Source organism: Dromiciops gliroides, chromosome 3 (assembly GCF_019393635.1).
Source record: "Dromiciops gliroides isolate mDroGli1 chromosome 3, mDroGli1.pri, whole genome shotgun sequence".
Taxonomy (NCBI): domain Eukaryota; kingdom Metazoa; phylum Chordata; class Mammalia; order Microbiotheria; family Microbiotheriidae; genus Dromiciops; species Dromiciops gliroides.
This window is the reverse complement of record NC_057863.1, coordinates 545,273,454-545,297,835: the sequence shown is the minus strand read 5'-3', so window position 1 is coordinate 545,297,835 and position 24,382 is coordinate 545,273,454. Positions and strand designations below refer to the sequence as shown.

Sequence of the window (24,382 nt, the reverse complement as noted above, 5' to 3'; positions counted from 1 at the left end):
GTTAATTAGATTGTAACTACACCTGGCAGGCCCTTAAGAAGGTATTGTTCTCAGAAGCTAAGGACTTTGAACTCAACTCAAGACCACCTTCAAATCCAGTAAATCAATGGATTTGGATGATGCTAACCAATCAGCTTGAAGCAGTGTGTAAGCACCGCCTCTTCTCTGGACCTATAAAAAGCTTCCACACTCAGTTTTTGGGAGACAGTTCAAAGTTGAAGCAGGCTCATGGTGGAGGACTTGAGGAAGAACCAGACCAGACCAGACTAGAACTCTAGGCTAGATAGGCCTTTTCTTAACTTTCTGAAATGCACGTTTTCCTTTTTACTAATACCTAGTATGCTTTGATAAATGCTTAATGCCCAAAGACTGGTGCTAAAGCTCCTAATTTAAGGCGACCACATATTAGATTTTTTTAGACAACACATTTAGATTTTAAACATCACACTTTTATATCCTGTTTATATATAATTGTTTTCATGTAGACTCCCATTAGATTGTAAGCTCCTTGAGGACAGGGATTTTTTTTGTTTTAAATCCTTAAAGTTTAGTGCAATTCCTGGACCATAGCAGACATATAATAAATGTTTCCTGGTTGGCTGATTGTATGACTGGTAATTACTACTAGACTGCATCCTTTTGACAAGACTGCTCTGTTGGTATATTGGTGGAATGGCTACCTAGATTTCACTCGGGCATTGGACAAAATCTCTCAGGCTGATGTAGCGAACATGTAAGAAAGATGTGAACTGAATAGACAAATTCAGAACTGGTTAAGTGACTGGGAAAACCTGGAAGGAAGTTGCCCTGGCCCCATTCTATTTAATCTTATAATCACACCTAACTTGAGTGAAAGTATAGATGCTTATCAAATCTGTAGATGACACAAAACTGGGAGAAACAACATGCCAGATTACAGAATTAGGATCCAAAAGGATCCTCTTGACAGATCAGAATTAAGGGGTCAATTTACCAAGATGAAATAAATGTATAGTTCAGTGTATTCATTAGCTCATCCATGTGAATATTCCTCCACCAATAGTAAAAAGCAGTAACCCACCCATATATCTCTATTCTGTGGAATCTGAGTCCTTGTTCTCTCACAAACCCATAATTTTTCATTCCATCTCTCTCTCTGCCTCACCCCTCTTTCCTCACCCATCCTTTGCTCCCATCAAGACCTCCAATCCCTCTACCCTTAAGTGCTTTCTTGGGCCACGGTGTTATGAGGGTTAAGACATTTGTAAAGTGTTTTTAACCTTAAAATGTTAATATATACTAGCTATCATTATGGGATGCATGGTGGACATAAATATACTACTGTACAACATGCCATCAGTCACCAACAATGACTTGTGAAGTAGTGGTATAGGATGAAATCTAATAAAGATAAATGTAAAAGTCCAACCCTGGGGGGTTCAAGTTCTTTTCAACAAATGTATATTAACCACCCACGTGTAAGCCACTGTGTAAGCCTTCAAAGGATGGCATGTAAATTCTATTGGAGTAAATGAAATACACAAATATAGTCAAAGGAAAACTAATGGCAAGAGAAGAGCCAGACTGAGCGGAGAAGGCACGATGGAAAGTAGCATAAGAGTCAAGTTTTGAAGGAAGACCAGGGCTCTGGAGAAGCAGAGGAGGGAAGAAGGGAAAAACATCCCAGGCCTGAGGGACAGTTTGTGGGAATGTAGGAAAGGGTGTCAAGTTTTAGGGACAGTCAATTTACTAGTTTGGCTGGAATGTAGTTTGTGAAGCAGAATCGTGTGAAATAAAGCTGGAAAACATTTTTTAAAAAATCAACCACACAAGTACAGGATGAGGGAAATGTGGCTAGACAACAGTTCTTGTGAAAAAGATCTTTAAATATTCACAGAATTACAGGATTTTTTTTTTAAACCACAATATCTAGTCCAACCCACACCCCAAGAAAGATCCTTACTACAACATAACCAATCACTGATTCTGAGGAATGTGCTTCTGTTTTGGTGGACTGAAAATTCAACGAGTCCAACATAATATGGAAGCCAAAATACAAAGGGAGATAAGATAGATAGACTGACATAGACAGAGAGGCAATATAGTCACAGATGGTACTAGAAGAATAGTATACAACATGAGGGAATGACAATCTCACTTAGACTCCATCCTGGACTATTGTGTTAAGTTCTAAGTACCATATTTTAGGAAAGACACTGACAAGCTGGAACCTGTCCAGAGAAGGGTGATCAGGATAGTGAGGGAATTCAAAATCATGGCATAGGAGGAAACAAAGGCTTAGGGGAAACTAAGTGGAAAGATGAGGATTCTCCAAGTATTGGAAGAGCTGTCATGTGTTTTGTTTGGGCAGATTTCAGCTTGATATATATGAATAGCTTTCTAACAATTAGTTTTCCAAAAGCAGAATAAATATACTGTCTCTATTAGTGAGTTATTTAGGGTAATTTGCAGGAGAATTCTAGAATGTATATATAGTTTAGATCAAAGAACTGCTGAGGGAACAGCTAGGTGGTGCAGTGGAAAAGAACCGGCCCTGGATTCAGGAGGACCTGAGTTCAAATCCGGCCTCAGACACTTGATACTTACTAGCTGTGTGACCCTGGGCAAGTCACTTAACCCTTATTGCCCTGCAGAAAACAAAAACAAAAACAAAACAAAGAACTGCTGAGGTTCCTTCCAATTCAGGGTATATAGCACCTCTCTAGATTTATCCCACTTTACTGCTCTACCCTATGTCTGCCACCCATATGACCTTGGGCAAGTCACTTTTAACTTCCATGGGCCTCGGTTTACTTCATCAAAGGAAAACTAATGGCAAGAGAACAAAGGATTTAAATGAGATGACTCTCAAAGTCCCTGTTTACTGGACATCTTCAAATAGAGGTTCTATATGCATTTCAAACTTAACATGTCCAAAACTGAATTTTTCATCTTTTCCCTCTACACCCACCCCTCCTTTTAACTTTCTAATTTCTCTTGAGGGTGCCACCCAAGCGTGTAACTTCACAGTCCTCTTCAAATCTCCCCTCTCCTTCCACCATTTGCCAGTCCTTCTGCCATAACATCTTTCAGACTTGTCCCTTTCTCTACACTAACATGGATGCCTCCTGGTTCAGGCCTTCATCAGCTCCTGCCTAGACTGCTGGCTTTCAGGTTCTCTCTCCAATCCATCCTCCATACATTGCCAACATAACCTTCCTAGTGCACACCTGCCTGCACCACTCCACTGCTCAAAATTCTAGCAGTTCCCTACAGCCTCTAGGACAAAATACAACTCTCCTGCTTTTCCAGGCCTATGGCACTCTATGTTCCAGTCCAAGTGGGTGACTGGCTGTTTCCCAAACTCATCACTCCAGCTCCAACTACCCACGTGCCTCTCACAATGTGTCCCCCATGTCTGGAATCTACTCTGCTCTTTATCTCCTCCTCTTAAAATGCTTAGATTTCTTCAAAGTTCAGCTCCTGTACCATCACCTAGAGGAAGCCTTTCTGCATCTCCTTAGTTTTTAGTATCTCCTGCCTCTTCTTCACACCATCACACAGACATACCTTTTTTTTTGGGGGGGGGAGGGGGCAATGAAGGTTAAGTAACTTGCCCAGGGTCACACAGCTAGTGTCAAGTGTCTGAGGCCGGATTTGAACTCAGGTCCTCCTGAATCCAGGGGCGGTACTTTATCCACTGCACCACCTAGCTGCCCCACCACATACCTATTTCTATGTCTCATATACCCAGCAGAATGCAAGCTTCTTGAGGGCAGGGACTGATTTTTATTGATTTTATATCCCCTGGCTTAGCACAGAGTGTTACAAGTACTAAGTGCTTAATAAACACGGGAAGGTTGGATTGGATTGCTCTCCCTCACATAATCTAAACTCCCTCCAAAGTAGCCTACCCTAACCCTGGGTACATAAACTATTTGTCCTCCCTGACGCTGTTCACACCAATTCCAAAGTCTAGAATGTTCCCGTGAACACAGAAAGGGACAGAAAAAAGTTAGTGGAGGCCTACCCATAAAGAGTTCTTGGGATAAAGGAGCATTATTTCAAAAAATGAGAAGACAAGCAGGGGCGGGGGGGGGGGGGGGAAGGGGGGCGCAATAAGAAGTCTGACAGCATTTGGGACTTGGAATGGAAGAGAAATTGTAGGGACAAGGTGGGATTACCAGATGAAAAAAGAAGAAGGTCAGAAGCCTTACCAAGTTTCTCTGGCTAAGGACCACGGGTGGCAGGCAGTCTGTGGGTGGCCCACATAGAACGTTAGAAACTGGACGCAGATACGAATGAAAGGCAGCGTCGTTTAGCAGGGAGCAATAAGATCCAACCCTAAACACAGACAGCTTGGGTACAGTGTGCCCTTCAGAGAGGGCATGGTGACAGCCCTAACTAATTTATAGGGCCTCCAGGGTCCAGTCAGGTCAGTAACTCAGAAAGCAGTGCTACCTCTCACAACACAAGGCAGCCTCACTCTGTTCCATGATGGTAAAAAACTGTATTACAGCATCCTCAGATCCCGTAACCAATGAAAGGAGACAAGTTTACCCAAACGAGTCCTGACAGAGTACATTTCTGGCAAACACAATACCATGTACTCATTCTGCCCATGTCCTGAGGAAACTATTTAGCTTCCTTATATGGCCCTTCTGTTCAGTGCTGTCCTGTACAATAACGAATGTCCCTGCTGGAGGAGCAAAGATTCCCGGGGAAGAACAATTCTGCATGCCTTGTACAGGGAGCTCATGCCACTAGAAAGAGGACTATCAGCAGAGCAGTGGAAGGAACATGGGAATGGAGATGTGGGTTTAAACGCTGCCTCTGACACTCACTTGGACTAGCTGACTTCACCTCTGTGACCCTCATTATCCCTCATTTTTGAAAAGGGTGGAACCTTAAAAGGTCATTTCAAGAAAGACACTACTTAAACTTGAGTGGTTCTCAGGTCCCTCTTTAGAGTCAATCTGAAATCCATAGATCTGAGCCCCTGTACTATGCTACCAATGCTTGCTTAGCTAAGTGACTTCGGGCTGGTCATTTCGTTTTTCTGGGCTTCATTTTCCTCATCCACAAAATGGAGCCCGTAATACTTTTACTACCTCTACCTCATGGGGTTGTTCTGAAGAAAGCAGTTTATAAGCAGGGAAGTGCTTGTTGAAATATGAGCTGTGGTTAATGTTACTATGATTTATTTCACTAGAAAAATTGGCCATGTTAATGGAAAAGTCAACAAAAACACTACAATCTTCTAGGCTGATGGCTGGGATAAAAATGAAGTAGATAAGTTGTAAAACTTTCACTTAACTTCATCAAAACTTACTGTTTCATTTTCCCTACATACAAGAAATCTTTTAATTTATTAAATATGCATTGTGGAGACAATGGCCTTTCTAGAATATGTTATACATTGATATTTGTGTGTATTCAGGACATAAATTCACTGAAATGATCTCTAGAGGAGGGAGCCAGGGGGAAAGGATGACAGAAGCCATCAACAGATAAAATGTGCAACACATACAAGACCCAATTTAGATCAATGAAAATCCAAATAGCCACTGAGAAAAACATACTCCATTACATTCTACCAATATGTATATGCCTATGAGTTCTCCCCCCTCCCCGCATCCTTTTAGAAATAGGAAAAACTCTCTCAAATGCATGCTGGACATCTCTAGCATTTGGATGTCCCATTTGGTTCCTGAAATTCTGTGTCACCAAAACTGGAATTACCTTTCCTTTTTTTTTTTTTTTAAAGTGAGGCAATTGGGGTTAAGTGACTTGCCCAGGGTCACACAGCTAGTAAGTGTTAAGTGTCTGAGGCCAGATTTGAACTCAGGTACTCCTGAATCCAGGGCCGGTGCTCCATCCACTGCACCACCTAGCTGCCCCTACCTTTCCTCTTAAACCAAAGATTAATTAAGGTTTTTGTGTGTCATGGGTCCCTGATGGACTGCTTCTAAGAATAAAACACAAAGAATTACAAAGGAAGTCAATTATAATAGTGCTGAAGTTCCTTTCTACCTTCACTCCAGTCCTTCTAATCTGAAATCAATATATTCCTTTATAGGATTAGTAAACATGCCTTTATAGGATTATAGGTTGGAAAGCTAAAAGGGACCTCTATCCAGTGTAGTTCACTAATTTTTACACATGAGCAGACTGAAGCCCACAGACAGGCTAAATTATTTGCTCAAGGTCATATGGCAAGTCAGTAGCAGAACCAGGACAACCCCATGTTTCTGATTCCAAATCCAATATTCTTTCAATTAAGTCATAGCTTTCCATGGGTGCCAGGCTAATCTTCCCAATGGATGGATCTGGCCATGTCACTCCCCACTGTTTCTTCAATGAAGCTCTACAACCACCCCTTCTTCTTCTTCTTTTTTTTTTTTTTTTTGCGGGGCAATGGGGGTTAAGTGACTTGCCCACGGTCACACAGCTAGTAAGTGTCAAGTGTCTGAGGCCGGATTTGATCTCAGGTACTCCTGAATCCAGGGCCGGTGCTTTATCCACTGCGCCATCTAGCTGCCCCCAACAACCACCCCTTCTTGCTTAGCCTCACTTTTAGGGTCTTCCACAATCTAGCACAGCTCTAGGGGTCCACTCTTAACTCATGTGAGCAACTAGGACAGAACCTTGAACCTTGAAAGGCCCTTAATAAATAAATCAAATACTACCCCCCCTTTCCTCTAGTCTTCACTCCAGCCAAAGGGGATCACTCAACACCCCCCTGTATTTTCCTGCCTTTCTGCCTCTACTCATGACGCCTTCCCTTTACTTGTTAAATTCTTCTCAACTTAAATTCAACTCAAATATCGCCTCTTTCAGGAAGCCCTCCATGATTTCCTGTGGCTAGGAATGACCTCTCTCTCTTTCTCTCTGTGATCATAACACTGTTGGTGTACTTCTCAAGGACAATTCTGTAATCATCATTTGTGTGATACAAATGAGTTATATATCCTCCATGAGATCCATGACAGCAGGGTCCAAGTCTTTTCTACACTTGCTTTCTTCCCTAATACCAAGCACAGTACTCTAGAAAGTATAAGTGCTCATTAAATATTTGTTGACTTAAAGACAAGGGCCAAAATATTTTCCCTATTTAACAAATCTTTAGATTTCTAGATGAACAGCCAGTATAATGCTTTAAAACAATGTAGCAACCAGCCAATGACCTTGGACACACTCCAGGAAGGGCTAACACAATGTCTGAGGACATGACTGCAAAGAGAATGTCATCCTAAATGAACTAAAAATGATGCTAGTTGGAACGAAGAGGCATCCAGCAGAGCCACAAAAAATGACGGAGGCGGCAAACAGCTTGTCTCTCAGACCGCAGGGTGTACAGTTTTAACCTTTATAAACTGAAAACAAGTCTGCCTCCTGTTAAGAGTTTAAATAACTGCACACATTGCTGCTGTCCTGTCAAATTAAAGAACACATTAGACAACTCACAGCTTAAATCATTTTTTTAAAAAAACAACCTCTCAAATTTATCAAACTTGTATGAATAACATGGTACAGTATTACCTTAAAAAAAAAAAAACCTATGCTAAGATTACTTGCTAAGCTGTTTTTACAAGGGGAAGCTTTTGCAGACAGCTCAATATTGAGGGAGCTCATTGAACATGTAACAGAGATCACAGGATTTGTGTTATCCCAGCAAGACAGAGCCCCTAACAGCCTAGAATTTCTTTAATTCAGGAATCAGCTTTTTCAGAGATCCCAGTACAATGTTCAAATAGCTTAGATTGCTGTTAGTGGTTTTTAATTCAATGTTACTGTTTAGAATAAACGTTCAGCACTAATAGTAAAAATAAACATCTCAACAGGCTCTTCACTTCAGAGGTAAGGGTCTTTGTAAAAGCTTGCTCAAGAGTCTAGGTTTCCCATACTTTCTGAACAAAGGCCCCATTCCCATTAAGAAACAGTTATAGGATAAGCCAACCCTTACTCAGCTTGCTACATAGGCCTCAATATACTAATGTCCTTATACATGATGCCAAAATTCACCCTGAAAACCTCTGGTCTTAATAGTGTCCCTAGGGGCTCCTTTGGCTGGAAAGCCCTGGGTGACAGTTATTAATGAAGCTCATTATGAAGCCTGGGGTCAGATATAACCCTAACCTTAAATAGCAGACAGCTGATTACATTGCTTACTACCTCAGCCACTGTAATGATCCCTTTCAGGACGTAAGCGGCAAGTCAGACGTCTCGAATCCTTCGTCTGTTACTCAAGATGGGGAAGACTGCCCTGCCAGCACATGTACATGTCTCACCAAAGCTTATTGTTAGCAATTGCCATGCTTGGTTGAATCCATTCAGATCACTCCATTAGCCTTAAGAGAAATCACTTTTTAAAGAATACAATTACAATAAATGATTTATTGATTGTTTTAAGGGATTTTCCCCTCAAAAGAACAAGTTAAAAATGTTCCCTCACTTTTTTGACCTGCATATGTATTTTTCTCCTTTCAGCTGCTTCCTTGTGTACCCTGTATTCCTGGGTAATACACCATGGTACCAAATAAAGACCCAGAGGGACGTGTGTGTCTCTGTGCTTAGAACATTCCCCAATCCGGGGCAGCTCTCTGGAAAGTGGTACTGAGGTTGCATTTCCTTCAGAAGAACAGAAGTTTTTCCTCCTCAATGCCTGTTATTCACAGGAAGGCTCCTCCTTAGCTGGGCTGCACTTTCTAGGTGCTGAGAGACGGGGAAGAGAAAAAATTAAAACCACCCGACACAATATGAAGCACTCACTGTGTCAGTAACATGACGACTTCAGTGTTCACTTTACCGCCCCTCTTGCAGAGTCAAATACAATCATAAAATGTCTTTGTGTGATCTGCTGGGGCCCTTCCCAAACCATGGGCTGTGGGCAAAGGTCTAGAGGACTTCTGTGAAGAGGACCTGGCACAAGTCGTCTGTCTCCGGGTCTGGTGCCAGGCGGCAGGGTACTTAATAACAGAGGAAAAGAGGGTGACAGGGAGACTTCTGTTACAAGGCTTAGTTAGTCCAATCAGGATTTAAAAGCAGAGAGAAAACTGCTTATTCCTTTTTCTTTTGGGGGGTGAAGGTGATGAGATGGAGGAGAGTGGAAGAGGAGAAGGACCTAGGAAGGGGAGAGAATTCATCCAGTGAAATTCAAGGGGATGCCCCAGACAAGTAGGGAGAGTACAAAGGCAGGTATAAACATGGACACAAATGGGGCAGGAAGGTAGGGGGTACGTGGGCCGGGATATATGAGCCATTAAAGGACTTCTTGAACAAGTCTGTCACCTGTCTCTATTGATGGAGAGCAGATCCCACTCAGACATCCTGAAGGCTGTGCTTTAAACAGAGTAAGAAGATCATCAGAAGTGAGCAGCTTTGGAAATATCCACTTGTCATTTGCTTCCAGGAGATGCCCTTTTGGTCTGTATTGAGGAGCTAGATGTACTCACTTACACAGTAAGTAAGGTGGAGTTGATGCCCCTTGTGAACACGTGGGATGGGTGGGTCTGTGCCTCTGTAGGAAGACGCTGTTTATTTCCTCTGGAAGAAGCCGGTAATGGACACCTGCCTGTTGGCTTTGCCAGGGGCGGCCACCCCCTTCTTGAGGCCCTTTCGTTCCTCCTTGGCCTCCTTCTTCACAGCCATTGAGGGGGGTCTCTGTGACGATGTTGTCTTCACCTTAAAGTCTTCTTCACTATCTGTGCAGGATTCACTTTCATAAGTCTTTTCTGTCACTGTTGTTGGAAAAAGAATTTTTAAAAAGCATCACAAATGGGCAGAGTCCAATAGAACTTAGGTGCATCACAAATAGGCAGAGTCCAATAGAACTTGGGTGCACTAAACGATCCTGAAATTTTCTCTTTTAAGTCTAAATCTTGTCAGTCAGTAGTCAGTCAATAAACATTTATTAAAAGCCTACTATGTTCTAGTCACTATACTAGCATGGGGGATTCAGTTTCCACTCTCAAGGAGCTCACAGACTAATGGGAAAGACAACGTGCAAACAACAACATACATACAAATTACATACAGGATCAGAGGGAAGCACTAGCACCAATGGAGATCGCGACAGTCTTTCTGGAGAAGGTAAAATTTTAGCTGGGACTTGAAGGAAACGAGGAAGGTAGACATGGACAGGGAGAGAATTCTTAGAAAAGCAAAGAGGCCAGCATCACTGGATCACAGGGTATATGTGTGGAGCCCTGGAAGGGTTAAGATGTAATAAAACCTGAACAAATGCAGATGGGGTTGTTATGAAGGACTTTAAGAGCTAAGTAGCAGATTTCATTACTAATCTGAGGTTGACTGAATCAAACTTGCACTTTAGGAAGATGGTGGAGGATTAGGCTGGAGTGGGGAGTGGGGAGAGGCTGATGTCAGGCAGACCAGGCATGAGGTGATGGCAGGGTGCAACAGAGTGGAGGCAGTATGAAAGAAGGGGACATATCCAAGAGATGCTAAGAAGGTAAAACTGACAAACCTTATCAGCAGATTGGATATGCTGGGTGAGACAGAGTGAGGAGTTGAGGATGACACCTAGGTTGTGAGCCTGGGTGACTAGAAAGATGGTGGTACTCTTGACAGTTATAGAGAAGTTAGAAAGAGGGAAAGGTTTTGAGGGGAAAGGCAGTGAGTTTAGTTTTAGACACAGTGAGTTCAAGATGTCCAACAGGCAGGTGGAGATGTGAGAGGAGATGAGCAGGAAGGCTGGGGCAGGAGAGGTAGATTCGAGAATCATCTGCATAGAGACAATAACTGAATCTGTGAGAGAGGATGAGCTTACTAAGTAAAGTTGTTAGTATAGAAAGAAGAAAAAAGGGTCCAGGATAGAGCCCTAGGGGGCACCCACCTTGAGTGGGCATAGCCTGGATGAAGATCCAGCAAAGGAAACTGAGAAGGAGCAGTCAGATAGGAGAACCAGGAGAAAGTCGTGTCATAAAAAAACCTGGAGAGAAGAGAATATCAAGGAAAAGAGGATGACAACACAGCCAGAGGCTGAAAAGAAATCAGAAAGGATGAAGATTGAGAAAAGGTCATTACATCTGGCAATTAAAAGATTGTTACTAATTTTGGAAAGGGCTGTTTTGGTTGGGTCAAACTGTAGAGTTAAGAAAGTAAGAGGAAAAGGAGTGGCGCCTATTGTAGACATAGGTGGCCTTCTCAAGTATAGTCACAAAAAAAGAGGCAAGATATGAGATAATAACTAGCTAGAGAGGATGGGAGAATCAAGGGTGGTTTTTTTTGAGGATGGGGGATCTTCAAGTTGGCCTGTGCTACTTTGGGGCAGCTCTAACTGAAGAGATTTTCCCTTCCATTAGGCCCAAATCTGCTTTTCAGCATTTTCCACCCAAACAGAACAAGTCCATTGCTTCTTTTACATGGCAGCCCTCTAAAGACCTGAAGACAGTTACTACACTCCCCCTAAGTCTTCTTTTTCTTCTTCAAACTAAACAGTCTTAGTCCCTTTAAACAGTCTTCATATAATATGATCCTTAGGTCTCTCACCAGCCTGTTCACCTTCCTCTGTACTCACTCCAAGATGTCAATGTCCTTAAAATGTAATGCTCAGAAATAAACACAATCTTCTTACAGATATGTTTAAAGTAGGACAGGGAACAGAAAGTCTATCAACTCTCATGGTTGGGACTGCATACCTAGATCAATCTGTCCTAGGATCAAAACAGCTCCATTTGATATGGAGATTATATAGTCCACTAAAATCCCCAGATATCCTTAATTTGTCCCTAGAAAGCATAATGTTAGGCAAAATAAGATTATAATGGTCAGTTGTAGGACACAGCACTAGGTGCAGGACAGTTGGAGCAAAACAGGTGACTGAACCCTATTCAAAGTCTAGAAAAGCCAGAGAGAATGATGTAAGGAAGGCCACATGGGGACTTGGGAAGGGGCTGTAATTACCAGAGCCAATCAGGATGGGTAGTCTGTTTGACTATCCTGGTCTCCAAGGAATTTATCACCAAGAGGAGTAGCGCTGAATTCTGAGTCAGAGTACTTGGATCTGCATCCCATGTTTGCTACTCACTATGTATCACTTAACCTCTCTGGGCTTCAGTTCCTCTTCCTTAAAATAAAGAGATGGACTAGATCTAGGGTTCTCAAATCCCTTCCAGACCTAAACCTATGATCCTATGATCAGCCCATGGCCAGTTCTGCTACCTGTGTGATCTTGGGTAAGTCATCAAACCTCTCAAGGGCTCAATTTCTTCTTCTATAGAATAAGGGAGTCAAGACCAGATGATCTTGAAGGTTCTTTCCGATGCTAATTCCGATGATTTAACGGCTTTTCATTCCAGGACCCTGGACTTGGGTCTGTGACCCATGGCCTTCTAGTTTCTAAATGTCTTCCACCTAATCAGAATTCAACCCTCCATCTGAGCTAGGTGCACAGTATCTGCCTGCTTCCCCTTGCTTTAGCTAAATACTGTGGCCTTGACCTTTGTCCTGTCTAAAAAGCCAAACTTCTGACCTACTGGACACCCAGGTCCCTATACAACCTAAATGATGGAAGACAGCATGATATTCCAAGTAAAACATTAGATGAAGGGTCAGGAAACCTAGATTGTGACCCTGAATCTCCACTCCTTTATCTGTAAAATGTAGGCATCAGAGCAGATGATCTCTAAGGCCCCTTGAAGCTCTAATGTTCTATGAGTTTCTCTACTGAGATCAAGAGATAATTCAGCAAACCAAATGCTTAGTTTCTGGCTTGAACCAAACCCAAAAGCACAAAAAGAAGATGGGCAGAGCTGGGCTAGAACCCATATCCTGACTCTTACTTCACTCTACTGTCCCATGCTTCCTCCTCTCATGAGACTCCCTTTGGGGAAGATCATTTGAACATCCTCTGCCCTTGGCCCAATATTCTTCTCCTAATCAAGCTGACACATTTAGCAGCAGCATCCTAGAGAATGAGTTCTGAGTATCTGAAGGCTATTTGTTTCCAGAGAACCTCTGTTTGTCCTCAAAAGCCTGAGCTTGCTTCTTGACACCTGTCCAATGAAATACCAGCACTCAGTGACAAGTCAATCCATTTTCAGGGGATTTCCATAGGGAAGCGTGTCTATGTGCTTAACAACAATTCTGATCCCTCTCACATCTCTCACTACCCCACTTGGAGAAGCAGTATGATCATCAACTCCTGGAAACTGACCAGGGACTGTTTCTGTTAACTCAGCACCTCATGTTAGGGAGCTTTTAAATACTTTATGAGGGGAGAAAATGTACTTATTAGTAACAATCTCTAAGGTATAGTATAAAAGCTTTGCTCTTCTCTCAGTGCATGTGATTCTATATTCAGATAGAGCAGCTGACAAAAATTAATTACACACTCTAGTCAATTAGCTCATTAATATATGGAATGAAAGGGTTTAAATGTGTTTCTGGCTGACTCATTTGCCAACCTGACTATAGTACAGTGCCTAGGGCAGTTAAAAACAAGTCAGGACAACATCATTTTGTCAGGCTTCTATTCAACCAGAGTAAGCAATTCCTCCCTTCTCTAAACTCTTAGGAGATTTGATACATTATGCCTCACACTGTAGTTTTTTGTCTTGGTGTCTTCTGTACTAGACAGGGAGCACCAGGACAGTGGAGGCTGCCACCCATTTTTTGTCCCTCTTTGTAAAGCACAGATTTTCCAAATTGAAGGGGATCTCAAAGACTCTGCACTGTCATGAAAGGCATCATGAAGCAGAGTTCTAGACTTAGGGTCAGGAGACAAATTATCTCCTCTGAACCTCAATGCCCTCATCTGTAAAACAGGCAAAATGGCACCTATCAAACTCACTAAACTGTTGTAAGGGAAGCACTATATAAATGGGAATCACTATTGATACCTGCAATCTAACTTTGACTTGGAGCATGAATCTCTTCTACAAAATCCCGGAAGGTGGTCAGGGCTGTCCAGCAATAGAATCAACATACGGCAATAAGTTTGCTGTCATGGACAATTCTTTGCATAGGCTGGTGGTGTAGCAGACCTTATTCTACACCCAGGAGTCTGAAGGTGACCTCTCAACTCTTAAGTTACTAGAACTTCAGTCACATCCCTTCTGCGTGAATAATTAGACCATGATCAGTCACTAGAATAAGAGGGAACTTACTGCCTTATGAGGTAGCCCATCTCCCTGTTGGGGAAACTCTACTTGTTAGGAAGTTCTTAGGATGCATTGGAATCTGCTTCCCTTCGGCTCCCACCCAAACATTCTTCTTTATTTTTCCTTCTGCAGTCAAGCAGAATGGGCTACCATTTACTTTCAGGCATCTTCATACACTAGCACTTTCCTAAAAGATGAGATGGCAGCTCTATATCCAGGGCACACCTTCTAAAATATCTATTTCCAATACTAAGGAAAGCAAAAAGTGGAAACTCTAATAAAAGTTGGGACCCTACAAGTTCATAAATTTTTAAGTTGGAAGAAACAGATCGTCAAGTCCAAATGAGGCTCAAATAGGCCCAGAATAATTTGTCCAAGGTCAGAGAAGTAGTAAGAGGCCAAGCCAGGATTTGAACTCAGAGTCCTTAAGATCTACATCCAGTGGTATAGTGGAAATTATACCCTGAAGATGAACCAATAGCTTCTCTGCAGTCATCATGAAGGCATGATGACTTAGCTAGTAATACATATTGCATATGCTGCTTTTCTGAGGTGCCATAACAAGGCACCATTTGTGTAGCTAACATCTGATTTCTTCTTCACGACTAGTCTGCAGTTAGAAATCCACATGCCTAACCCTCCCTTTTGCCCTGGAGGAGGGGAACTTTCCAACTACATCTTGGGGAGGGGAGGGGGGGGCTAACTTCCCTGCTTCTGCTATTAAATGAATTAAAAAGGAAAGGCTGGCCATTTAAAATCACCAGGACAAACTTTGATCAGGGATAGGAAAGGACAAGCCCCCTTGTGCTGGTACATTTGGAACAGGCTAAGCAGAGGGAGAAAAGCAAAACTCCTTTGTTGGTAAAAGGAGCCAAGATGCATTAGGTTAAGTTCTGGACTCAAACATTTCAGGGTGAAAAAAATGTCTACTGGAGGAGTACAGTTTTCATTGTTGCGTCCAAGGCTCTTAACAATCCTGTCTGGACTGAGGAGTGCAAAAAGGCCCACAGTGTGCACCTGGCCAAAACTGAAGGCTAGGTTTTGAACAAAGCCACAAGTAATTAGCTACCAGCCCCCAGTGAACTCATTTCCCTCACATGGCCATGTTTTATTTTGCTTCTCTTTTTGGCCTTAGGAGAGAGAAGAATGTCTGGCCTGAGTGTGTGTCCCACTTCTATCCTCCTCTTTTTTCTAAAGGGGGGGGGGGAGAGAAGATGATCACAAAGTTTAAAAGCAAACACACACACACACACACACACACACACACACACACACACACAGAGCTATTAATGATGAATCCACAATGCTTAAAAAGGCACTGAAAGCCAAACAAAGCCTAGAAACAGAGGACAAGCTTTGGTAATTAACAAATACTACTTTCTAACAGTATACATTGCAATTAATACTTAAAGGGCACGGGGTAGCTAGGTGGCACAGTGGATAGAGCACCGGCCCTGGAGTCAGGAGTGCCTGAGTTCAAATCTGGCCTCAGACATTTAACACTTACTAGCTGTGTGACCCTGGGCAAGTCGCTTAACTCCAATTGCCTCACTAAAAACAAAAAACAAAAAACAACAACAAAAAAAGGCTTAAATGGCACTTTTCCAGTAAGCAAATAATGCAGGAGATGGACACATTGCTGAAAGACTTAGGATCACAGGATCACTGGATTTTGGACTAAAATAGATGATAGGTCATGCAGTCCAACCTCTTCATTTTATACAGAGGAAAAAACTGAGGCCCAGACAAAGTTAAATAACTTGGTCAAGGTAGCAAGTAGTTAACATCTACCTTCCTAGAAAAAAGCCTTCTCCCCTATAGCAGGGATCCACAGAAATCTGAATTTTAAAATGAAAACTAGAAAGAAGAAAGGAATTTCTCTGGTGAAAACTTGAATTAAGTAGGAAGGGTACTAATCATGTTAATAAATTAGCTTGTGTTTACATAGCACCTTAGAGTTGATAAAGCACTTTTCTCACAATCACATTTGCACTAGTTGCTAACAGAATTAGGATTTCTATCTGACAGAAGAAAGCAGAGCTCCTGGAAATTAAGCGACTTGTCTAGGGTCAGAGAGCTAGTGGAAGGCAGAGTCAAGCACCAAGCCACCAATCACCAAGCCACCAATCCTGTCTCTCTACGTGGGGGCTCTGTGCCTACTCCACACCAACTATACACACAGTCTCTCTTACCAATTAGGAAGCCTGGGTTACTTGGACCAAGATGAGTGAGAGAGATATGGATGAACCCTATAATTCTCCATACGTAGAAATTTGAGAATATGGGAAACTTCACTGGGTATCAGGTCATACAGCTAAAAAGGACATACGAGAAAGAACCCATATTGGAGCCTGGTGCCTTTTGAATAGTAGGTGCTTATTAATAACTCTTTGCTGAACTGAACTGCAAGAAGTATATTAGCAAAGTAGAACCTGGCTAGAGAATAAATGGCAAGCAGCTTATAGACAGAATCAGCTGAGACCTGAGTTTGAAAGTTAAACCATGAACAAGTCATTTAAGAAAGACTGAGACTCTGAAAAGGTCTTATGTAAAATTCAATGCAATCAAAATTAAATTTCGATTGTGTAAAAGTCTTATTTATTCAGATAAATGAGTGAAGCCAGCTCTTGAAGGCTATGCCCACGGAGGGCAGGAGACTAGCAGGTCCCCCACTAAATGGCAAAGGATTCTTCCAGTAGCAGCCAGGGATGGTGTGTGGATCATAGGGTAAGTTCAGAAAAGCTCATTCATCATGGAAAGGCTGATCACTAGTGTCTACACTTAAAGAATCATGATTCCTCCCACATACCTGGAGGGCCTACAGAACACCACTCTAGGCAGCAAGGGTGTTGTGAAGAAAGCACCCTAGAAACATGACTACTATCTTATTATTTTTGCTGTTTTGATTTATGACCCCTCAAAATAAGAACACAAAATCAAAGGAAAACTGAATGATGCAACGGAAGTATTGTTGGATTTGGAGTTGAGACCAAATCTGGAATTCTGCCACTTATGATTTGTGTGACCATGAACAACTCACCAACTCTCCAGGCTTAAGTTTCCCTGCCTATAAAATGAGAGGGGTGGACTAGCTGACCACTATAAGGCACCTTCATGCTTTAAGGCTAAGATCCTATGAAGGAAAAATCCCCTCCTTAAAAGAACAAATGAAGTGAGAAGCAGGATGAGGTTCCTTGCCACACAATTTCTTGCTGACTCTTCTTAATTCACTGATAACTCAGCTAATCTCAGTCATTTTTTTTCTTTTTCTTTTTTCACTGCAGCAAGGGTTAAGTGACTTGCCCAGGGTCACATAGCTAGTAAGTGTCAAGTGTCTGAGGCCAGATTTGAACTCAGGTCCTCCTGAATCCAGGATCAGTGCTTTATCCACTGTACCACCCTAGCTGCCCCGAACTCAGTTAATCTCAAATGAGCTGTTTAAAAACACATGCCATCCCATTTCAGTACCAGGGAACCTCATGCCTCTTACCAATGCAGCCGTCCTCATCTGTAAAGGTTCTGGATTTCAATACTATCTTCCGTTTTCTTTTCTTTTCTCCACTTGTGGCCTTAAGGATCAAAAACGACAAAGCAAAGGTAACTGACCGATAGAGGAACAATTCTAAGAAGTGACAACATTTTACAAACTAAGCCAATGAATACTTTTGAGCTGGCAACAGAAGGAAGAATTCTTCAATTCTATAGAAGGAAGGACAGCATGCAGTCACTGAGAATAGCAATATGGAGGCAGCAGGAAATGGTATGTCAGGTGTGAGGAACAACAAGAAGGCCATGGCTGGAACACAGAATGTGCAAAGGTTGGAGGAGCAGGGTGGGAGCAGGTTGTAAAGGGCTTTAAAAGTCAAAAAGAAGAGGCTGCTATTTTCATTCTGGAAGAAATAAGAAGACCCTGGAGTTTGATGATAGGGAATGGGATGGTCAGACATCAACTCTAGAAAAAAAAATCATTTTGGCACAGGGATTCTTAACCTGGATGGAACCCACAGATAGCGGGAGAAGTGGGGGTGAGGAAGTGCACACTTAGATGATCAAAAAATACATCTTTATTTTCAGTGCCCTCTTAACTGAAAAAGCAGAATTTCTTTCAATTAAGAGTAATTTTTTAAAAACTTAATTCTGAGGAGGCCATAAGCTTCACCAGACTGTCAAAAGATGCCCAGCAACAAAAAAGGTTCAGAATACCTGCTGGGTAAAGAATGAATGGGAGGGGGCAGATAATGAGCTTATCTCACAATTGTTGACCACCTGTTCCTCCTGGATCTTTTCTCCTCTCTGGGGTTCCCCTTTTTTTGTTTTTGTTTTTGGTGAGGCAATTGGGGTTAAGTGACTTGCCCAGGGTCACACAGCTAGTAAGTGTCAAGTATCTGAGGCCAGATTTGAACTCAGGTCCTCCCGACTCCAGGACCAGTGCTCTATCCACTGAGCCATCTAGCTTTCCCAAGTGTTAGATGCTGGATTTTAACCCAGTCCTCATCTGTTTTTTGGTTTTTTTTGTTGGTTTTTTTTGTGGGGCAATGAGGGTTAAGTGACTTGCCCAGGATCACACAGCTAGTAAATGTCAAGCGCCTGAGGCAGAATTTGAACTCAGGTCCTCCTAAATCCAGGGCTGATGTTTTATCTATTGCACTGCACCACCTAGCTGGCCCCCTTTCTGGGGTTTCATGACACTCCTCTCTCTTGCTTCCCCTCCCCTTCTAATGCTTCCTTCAGCATCTTCTTGGAGAGCTCATTATTTCTATCCCGGCTCCTAATTGTGGGTGTTTCCCAAGGACCTGTCTTACACCCTTCACAACTCAACACCCTCAGAAACCTCACCTACTGGCACAGAATTAGCCATCATGCCAATGCAGATAATTCACAGATTTAAAGATCTGGCCCCAATCTCTGCCTGCAGCATCAGGCCCACTTTCACTGACTGCCTATTGGACATTTCAAATGGATGTCCTCAGGACAACTCAAACTCAATATGTCCATCATTAAACTCATTACCTTTTCCTCAAAACCAAAGTTTTCCAAACTTTCTTAGTTCTATGGTGAAGGCACCCTCACCTTTCCAGTCTTCTAGGTTTATCAACTTATCGACATCCTCCTCTCCTCACTTTTCTTTCATCCCACATATCTAATTAATGTCTTACCATTTCTACCTCTACAACACCCTTTCATTCTACTCACTCAGCTACCACCTTAGTTCAGGCCCTCAGCTACTCTTGCTAAAATTATTGAAATACATTCATAATAGGTCTCCTTGACTCAAGTCTCTCCCCACTGTACTCCATTCTACAGCACTGCCAAAGTGATTTTCCTTAAGCATAAATATAACCAAATCACTCCTTTACTCAATCAACTTCAATGGCTCCCTATTGACTCAAAAAATATAATTCCCCTTTAAATTTTTAAAACCTTTCTCCACCTGGCCCTAACTTTTTCAGGTTCATTGGTCATTACCCCTTCCTCTCCCCCTCTACCTTTCACACTCCAGTTTTTTCTGTTCCTCACCCATGCTACTTTGGCCTTTTTTTGGGCTTTCACACTGGTCATGCCTATTCCTAGAAAGCACTCCCTCATCACCTCTTCCTCACACAATTGCTCTGAACCTTTAAGATGCAGCTCAAACACCATCTTCTACAGGAAGCCTTTCTGAAAGCCAGATGCTATGGCCGTCTCTCCCACTTTGTGTTTATTCCATCTATACTTATATGTGTCCTTGTCATCTTCCCCATTAGAACCTCAGCTGCCTGAGAGCACAGGCACTGAACAAAATGCTTGTTGAATGACTGATGGCAGGATGAGGGACTCTAGGGGTCAAAGAGATGACTGACCCCTCAGAATGAGGCAGGAAGGGCTCAACAGTCTCATGTTATTGCAACAGTCTGGGTGAAAGGTGAGGGCCTGAACTAGAGGGGTCCTGGGAGTAGAGAAGAAGACAAATGCAAGAGATGTTGTAGAGGGAGAAACAACAAAATTGGTGATTTATTAGAAATATGGGGGGGCAGCTAGGTGGCGCAGTGAATAAAGCACCAGCCCTGGATTCAGGAGTACTTTCAAATCCGGCCTCAGACACTTGACACTTACTAGCTGGGTGACCCTGGGCAAATCACTTAACCCCCACTGCCCTGAAAAAAAAAAAAAAGAAATATGGGGTGCAAAAGAATGAGGAGGCAAGGATAACACACGGGGTCCAAACTTGAGTCAACAGAGGTACCCTCCACAGAGATAGGAAAGAGGGGGAAGTTTGGGAGGAGCAAAGATGATGAGTTCTGGACATGCTGAGTTGGAGGTGGCATCCAATTCAAAATGTGCAGCAGGCAATTTCACATGTAAGACTGAAGCTCAGGTGAGAGATTAAACCTGGACCCGTAGACTTGGAAATTATCTGCAGGATGAGGTTAATTAAATCCATGGGAGCTGATGAGGAAGCTGCCTGGGAGAATACATAGAGTGAGGAGCTGAAGACGACACCGCAAGATTACTAACCTGGATAAATGAATGTCTAAACATCTTAGACTTGGGAATCAGGAAGACTTGAGTTCAAATTGTGACTCTACACTTACTAACTGTGTGATTCCAGGCAAGTTAATTTACTGAGCCCCAGTTTCCTCATCTATAAAAGGAGAGGTTTGGATTCAACATCCTCTTCTAAGGTCCTTCTTAGTGCTAAATCTATGATTTATGATGAATGATGAATGACAGAAGAGGAACCTTGAAAGAACTGTTCATCAGTTGCAGAATACAGCCTTGAAATCAGGTCTACAAAGTCCCAGTGCTCTCTTCTTCCCACGTTAATTCAATTCTGGGAAGAAGCTTCTCATGGCCCCTCTCCCCCTAGCACAGAACCTTGCAGGATCCTCACAGTTGGGGGGTAGGATATTTTTGATGAATCAATGAACATACATATTTTCAACTTTCAGTTATCTACATTAATGCAACTTAAATTAATAAGCATTTATTAAACACCTACTATATGCAAGACACTACTGATACAAAGACAAAAAGAAAAACCATCTCTGTCCTTGTTGAAAGGGTAAAACACTGCTGTACCTAGCATTTATAGAGCATTTAGGATTTGCAAAGAGTTTTACACGTTATTTCATTTGATCCCTAAAACCACCCTGGGAAATAGGTACTATTATTATACTCACTTTACAGATGAGGAAACTGACAAATAGGCTTAAGTGACTTGCCCAGGATCACACAGCTAGTGCCTGAGGCAGGCATCAAACTCAATTCTTGATTTTATGCTTCTGTCCAGTACTAATCAGTATTGTTCCTGGCAAATAGTAGGCACTAAATAAATGTTTACTGACTGACTGACTCCTATGCTGGATTCAAGTTCAGCAGTCTATGCACTGAAGTCAACTGGTGCTTGCTGATTGACTGATTTTAAAAGCAACAGGGAGTCACTGAAGCTTCTTGAGTGGGAGTGTCATGGTCAGACCCATGCTTTAGGGATATCATTTTGAAAGCTGATGCAGAATGGTTTGGGGAAGGATGAGACTGAATATCAGGGAGACCAATTAGGAGAATACTGAAAAAGTCCAAGAAACATAATGAATTTACTGAAAATATAGATGATACAGAGTCAGGACTTGGCTTAGTCAGAAGATTTAGCGTGGAATTCCAGCTCTGCCAGTTACCGTGTGACTTCAAACCTTTTAATTAACTCCCTGGAGATTCAGCTTCCTCATCTGCTCCTCTCAGAGGCTTCTGAGTCTCAAATGAAGCTATTTTTGCATTAAGGACTTTATAAATCCACAAAAGAAGAGGGAGCATAGGACAGTGGAAAGAGTCCTGGATTTGGCAGCAGATGGTCTGGCTTTCTCTAGAGGTATGACCCTGGGTGAGTCACTTAACTTTGTGAGGCTTCAGCTGATTCCTCTGTAAAATGAAGGGGTTGGACCCATGGCTGCTGAAGACTATTCCAACTGCAAATCTCAGCCTATGCTAGGTCAGTAGCAGCTATTACTCTTTTCCTCTTTGCTAAACTATTGTACTTCTCAACTTTTCTACAGGAGAGCCATCAGTGTGCTATAAAAATGAGTCAACTGAATTTGCCCTCTTTCCCCACAACTAGTCTATCTTGGGCAAGAGGTCATACACAGCAAAAAGAATTCAAGGACTCTGGCTAGACCATCTTATTTTCCCTTGCCAAAACCCCCAATTTAGGGGGCAGCTAGGTGGCACAGTGGATAAAGCACTGGCCCTGGATTCAGGAGGACCTGAGTTCAAATATGGCCTCAGACACATGACACTTACTAGCTGTGTGACCTTGAGCAAGTCACTTAACCCTCATTGCCCCACCAAAACCCCCCCCAAAAAATACCCCCCAAAACCCCAATTTAGAAGGGAACAGGTATAGCACAACTCCAGGCACAGTGGGCAGAAAGCAGGCACACAACTATTTGTGGGCATGTGGGTGGATAATAAAAAGAGCTTTCTTCCACTGAAGAATAATTCATGATGATAATAAGAGGACTAACAACAACTACTTAACAATGTTTAAATGTTTATAAAGCATTCTCCTCACGACCCTGTAGGGTTAGTAAACTATCATCCCTATTTAACAGATGAGGGAAGTGAGACTCACAGTGTTGACTTGTCCACAATTATCCAAAGAGCATGTGTAGTGTGGCAGAGACAGGGCTACTGTAGCTCTAGAACCTATGGTCAATAAAGCAGATTGAGAGGCAACAGCAAGTCCCAGCCATATACATTTACCTTGATGGAAGGAGGCTCTGGCTCAGTCTTTGGAGCTGGCTCGGGAGGGGGAGATTGAGGAGGCCCGGAAGGTGGTGACTCAGTTTCATAAACCCCCGGAGAATCTGGAACAACTACAATGAAAACCAATTAGAGATATGAGAACTTCTTGAGGTGGCAAGCAATCAGATATAGGTTATACATGGGCAATTATGTACAACATCACCATATTAGTCATTTTGTACAATAAAACTTAAATAAAAGAAAAAAATGAAAGAAAGTGAAAAACAGCATGCTTCAATAGTGACTTTATGAGAAACCAAGACACAATAAAGCAAATCCAAATGAATTAAAAAATAGAGGGCAATGTGAAATATCTTCTGGGAAAAACTGCTGACCTGGAAAATAGGTCCAGGAGAGATAATTTGAAAATTATTGGTCTACCTGAAAACCATGATAAAAGAAAGAGCTTAGACACCCTCTTCCAAGAAATTGTCAGGGAAAATTGCCCTGATATTCTAGAAGCCGAAGGTAAAATAGAGATTGAAAGAATCCACTGATCACCTCCTGAAAGAAATCCCCAAAGGAAAACTTCCAAGAATATTATAGCCAAATTCCAGAGCTCCCAGGTCAAGGAGAAAATATTGCAAGCAGCCAGAAAGAAGCAATTCAAATACTGTGGAGCCATGGTAAGGATAGCACAGGATCTAGCAGCTTCTACATTAAAAGATCAGAAGGTATGGAATATGATATTCCAGAGGGCAAAGGAATTAGGTTTACAACCAAAAATCACCTACCCAGCAAAACTAAGTGTAATCTTTCAGGGGGAAAAATGGGACTTCAATGAAAAAGAGGACTTTCAGGTACTCGCAATGAAAAGACCTGAACTGAATAGAAAATTTGACTTTCAAAGGCAAGACCCTACAGAAGCATACAAAGATAAACAGGAAAAAGAAATCATGAGAGATGTTAAAAGGTTAAAGTGTTTACATTCCTACATGGGAAGATGATATGTCTAAATCATAAGAGCCATCTGAGTATTAGGGAAGATGGTAAGAATTTATAAAGGGGTGATACCTATAAAGTATTTCTTTTTTTGTTTCTCTCTTTTTTGGGGGGGGGGGGCAGGGGAGATGGGCAGGGTTGATGAGTGTCTTGAGTCCGAGGTTGGATTTGGGCTCAGGTTCTTCTGGGTCCAAGGCAGGTGCTTTGTCCACTGTGTCACCTAGCTGCCCCATGATGACATCTCTGGGGTAAAATTGAGAGTGGAGAAGAATACACTGGGGGAGGGGATAGGGGAGTGGCAGAATGGGGTGAAATCTCACATGAAAGAAGCAGGAAAGGGCTTATGGAGTGGGGAGAGAGATGGGAGAGGTGTGAGGAAGTGAAGGAGCCTTACATAATCAGAATTAGCTCAAAGACCTTAATCTCATCAGAGTTGGCTCAAGGAGGGAATAACATACACACCCAATTGGGTGGAGTAATCTAGTTAACACTGGATTAACTAGGAGGTGAAGGGGATATGAAGGGAAGGGTAAAAGAAAGGAAGGCAGAACAGGGATGGG

At 42.4% G+C, this 24,382-nt stretch overlaps 1 protein-coding gene across 2 annotated transcripts in view; it reads right to left on the bottom strand.

Moving 5' to 3' along the window:
* Positions 1-7,442: 7,442 nt before the first annotated feature.
* Positions 7,443-24,382, bottom strand: part of POLD3 (DNA polymerase delta 3, accessory subunit) — a 72,220-nt gene continuing 55,280 nt past the window's right edge. For both annotated transcript variants that reach the window (XM_043998353.1, XM_043998351.1), the window contains 3 exons: positions 22,839-22,951; positions 17,593-17,671; positions 7,443-9,719 (listed from right to left, as the gene is read on the bottom strand). In XM_043998353.1, the coding sequence (XP_043854288.1) occupies positions 9,517-9,719; positions 17,593-17,671; positions 22,839-22,951 (395 nt within the window). In that variant the 3' untranslated portion in view covers positions 7,443-9,516. The remainder of the gene's footprint in view (positions 9,720-17,592; positions 17,672-22,838; positions 22,952-24,382) is intronic.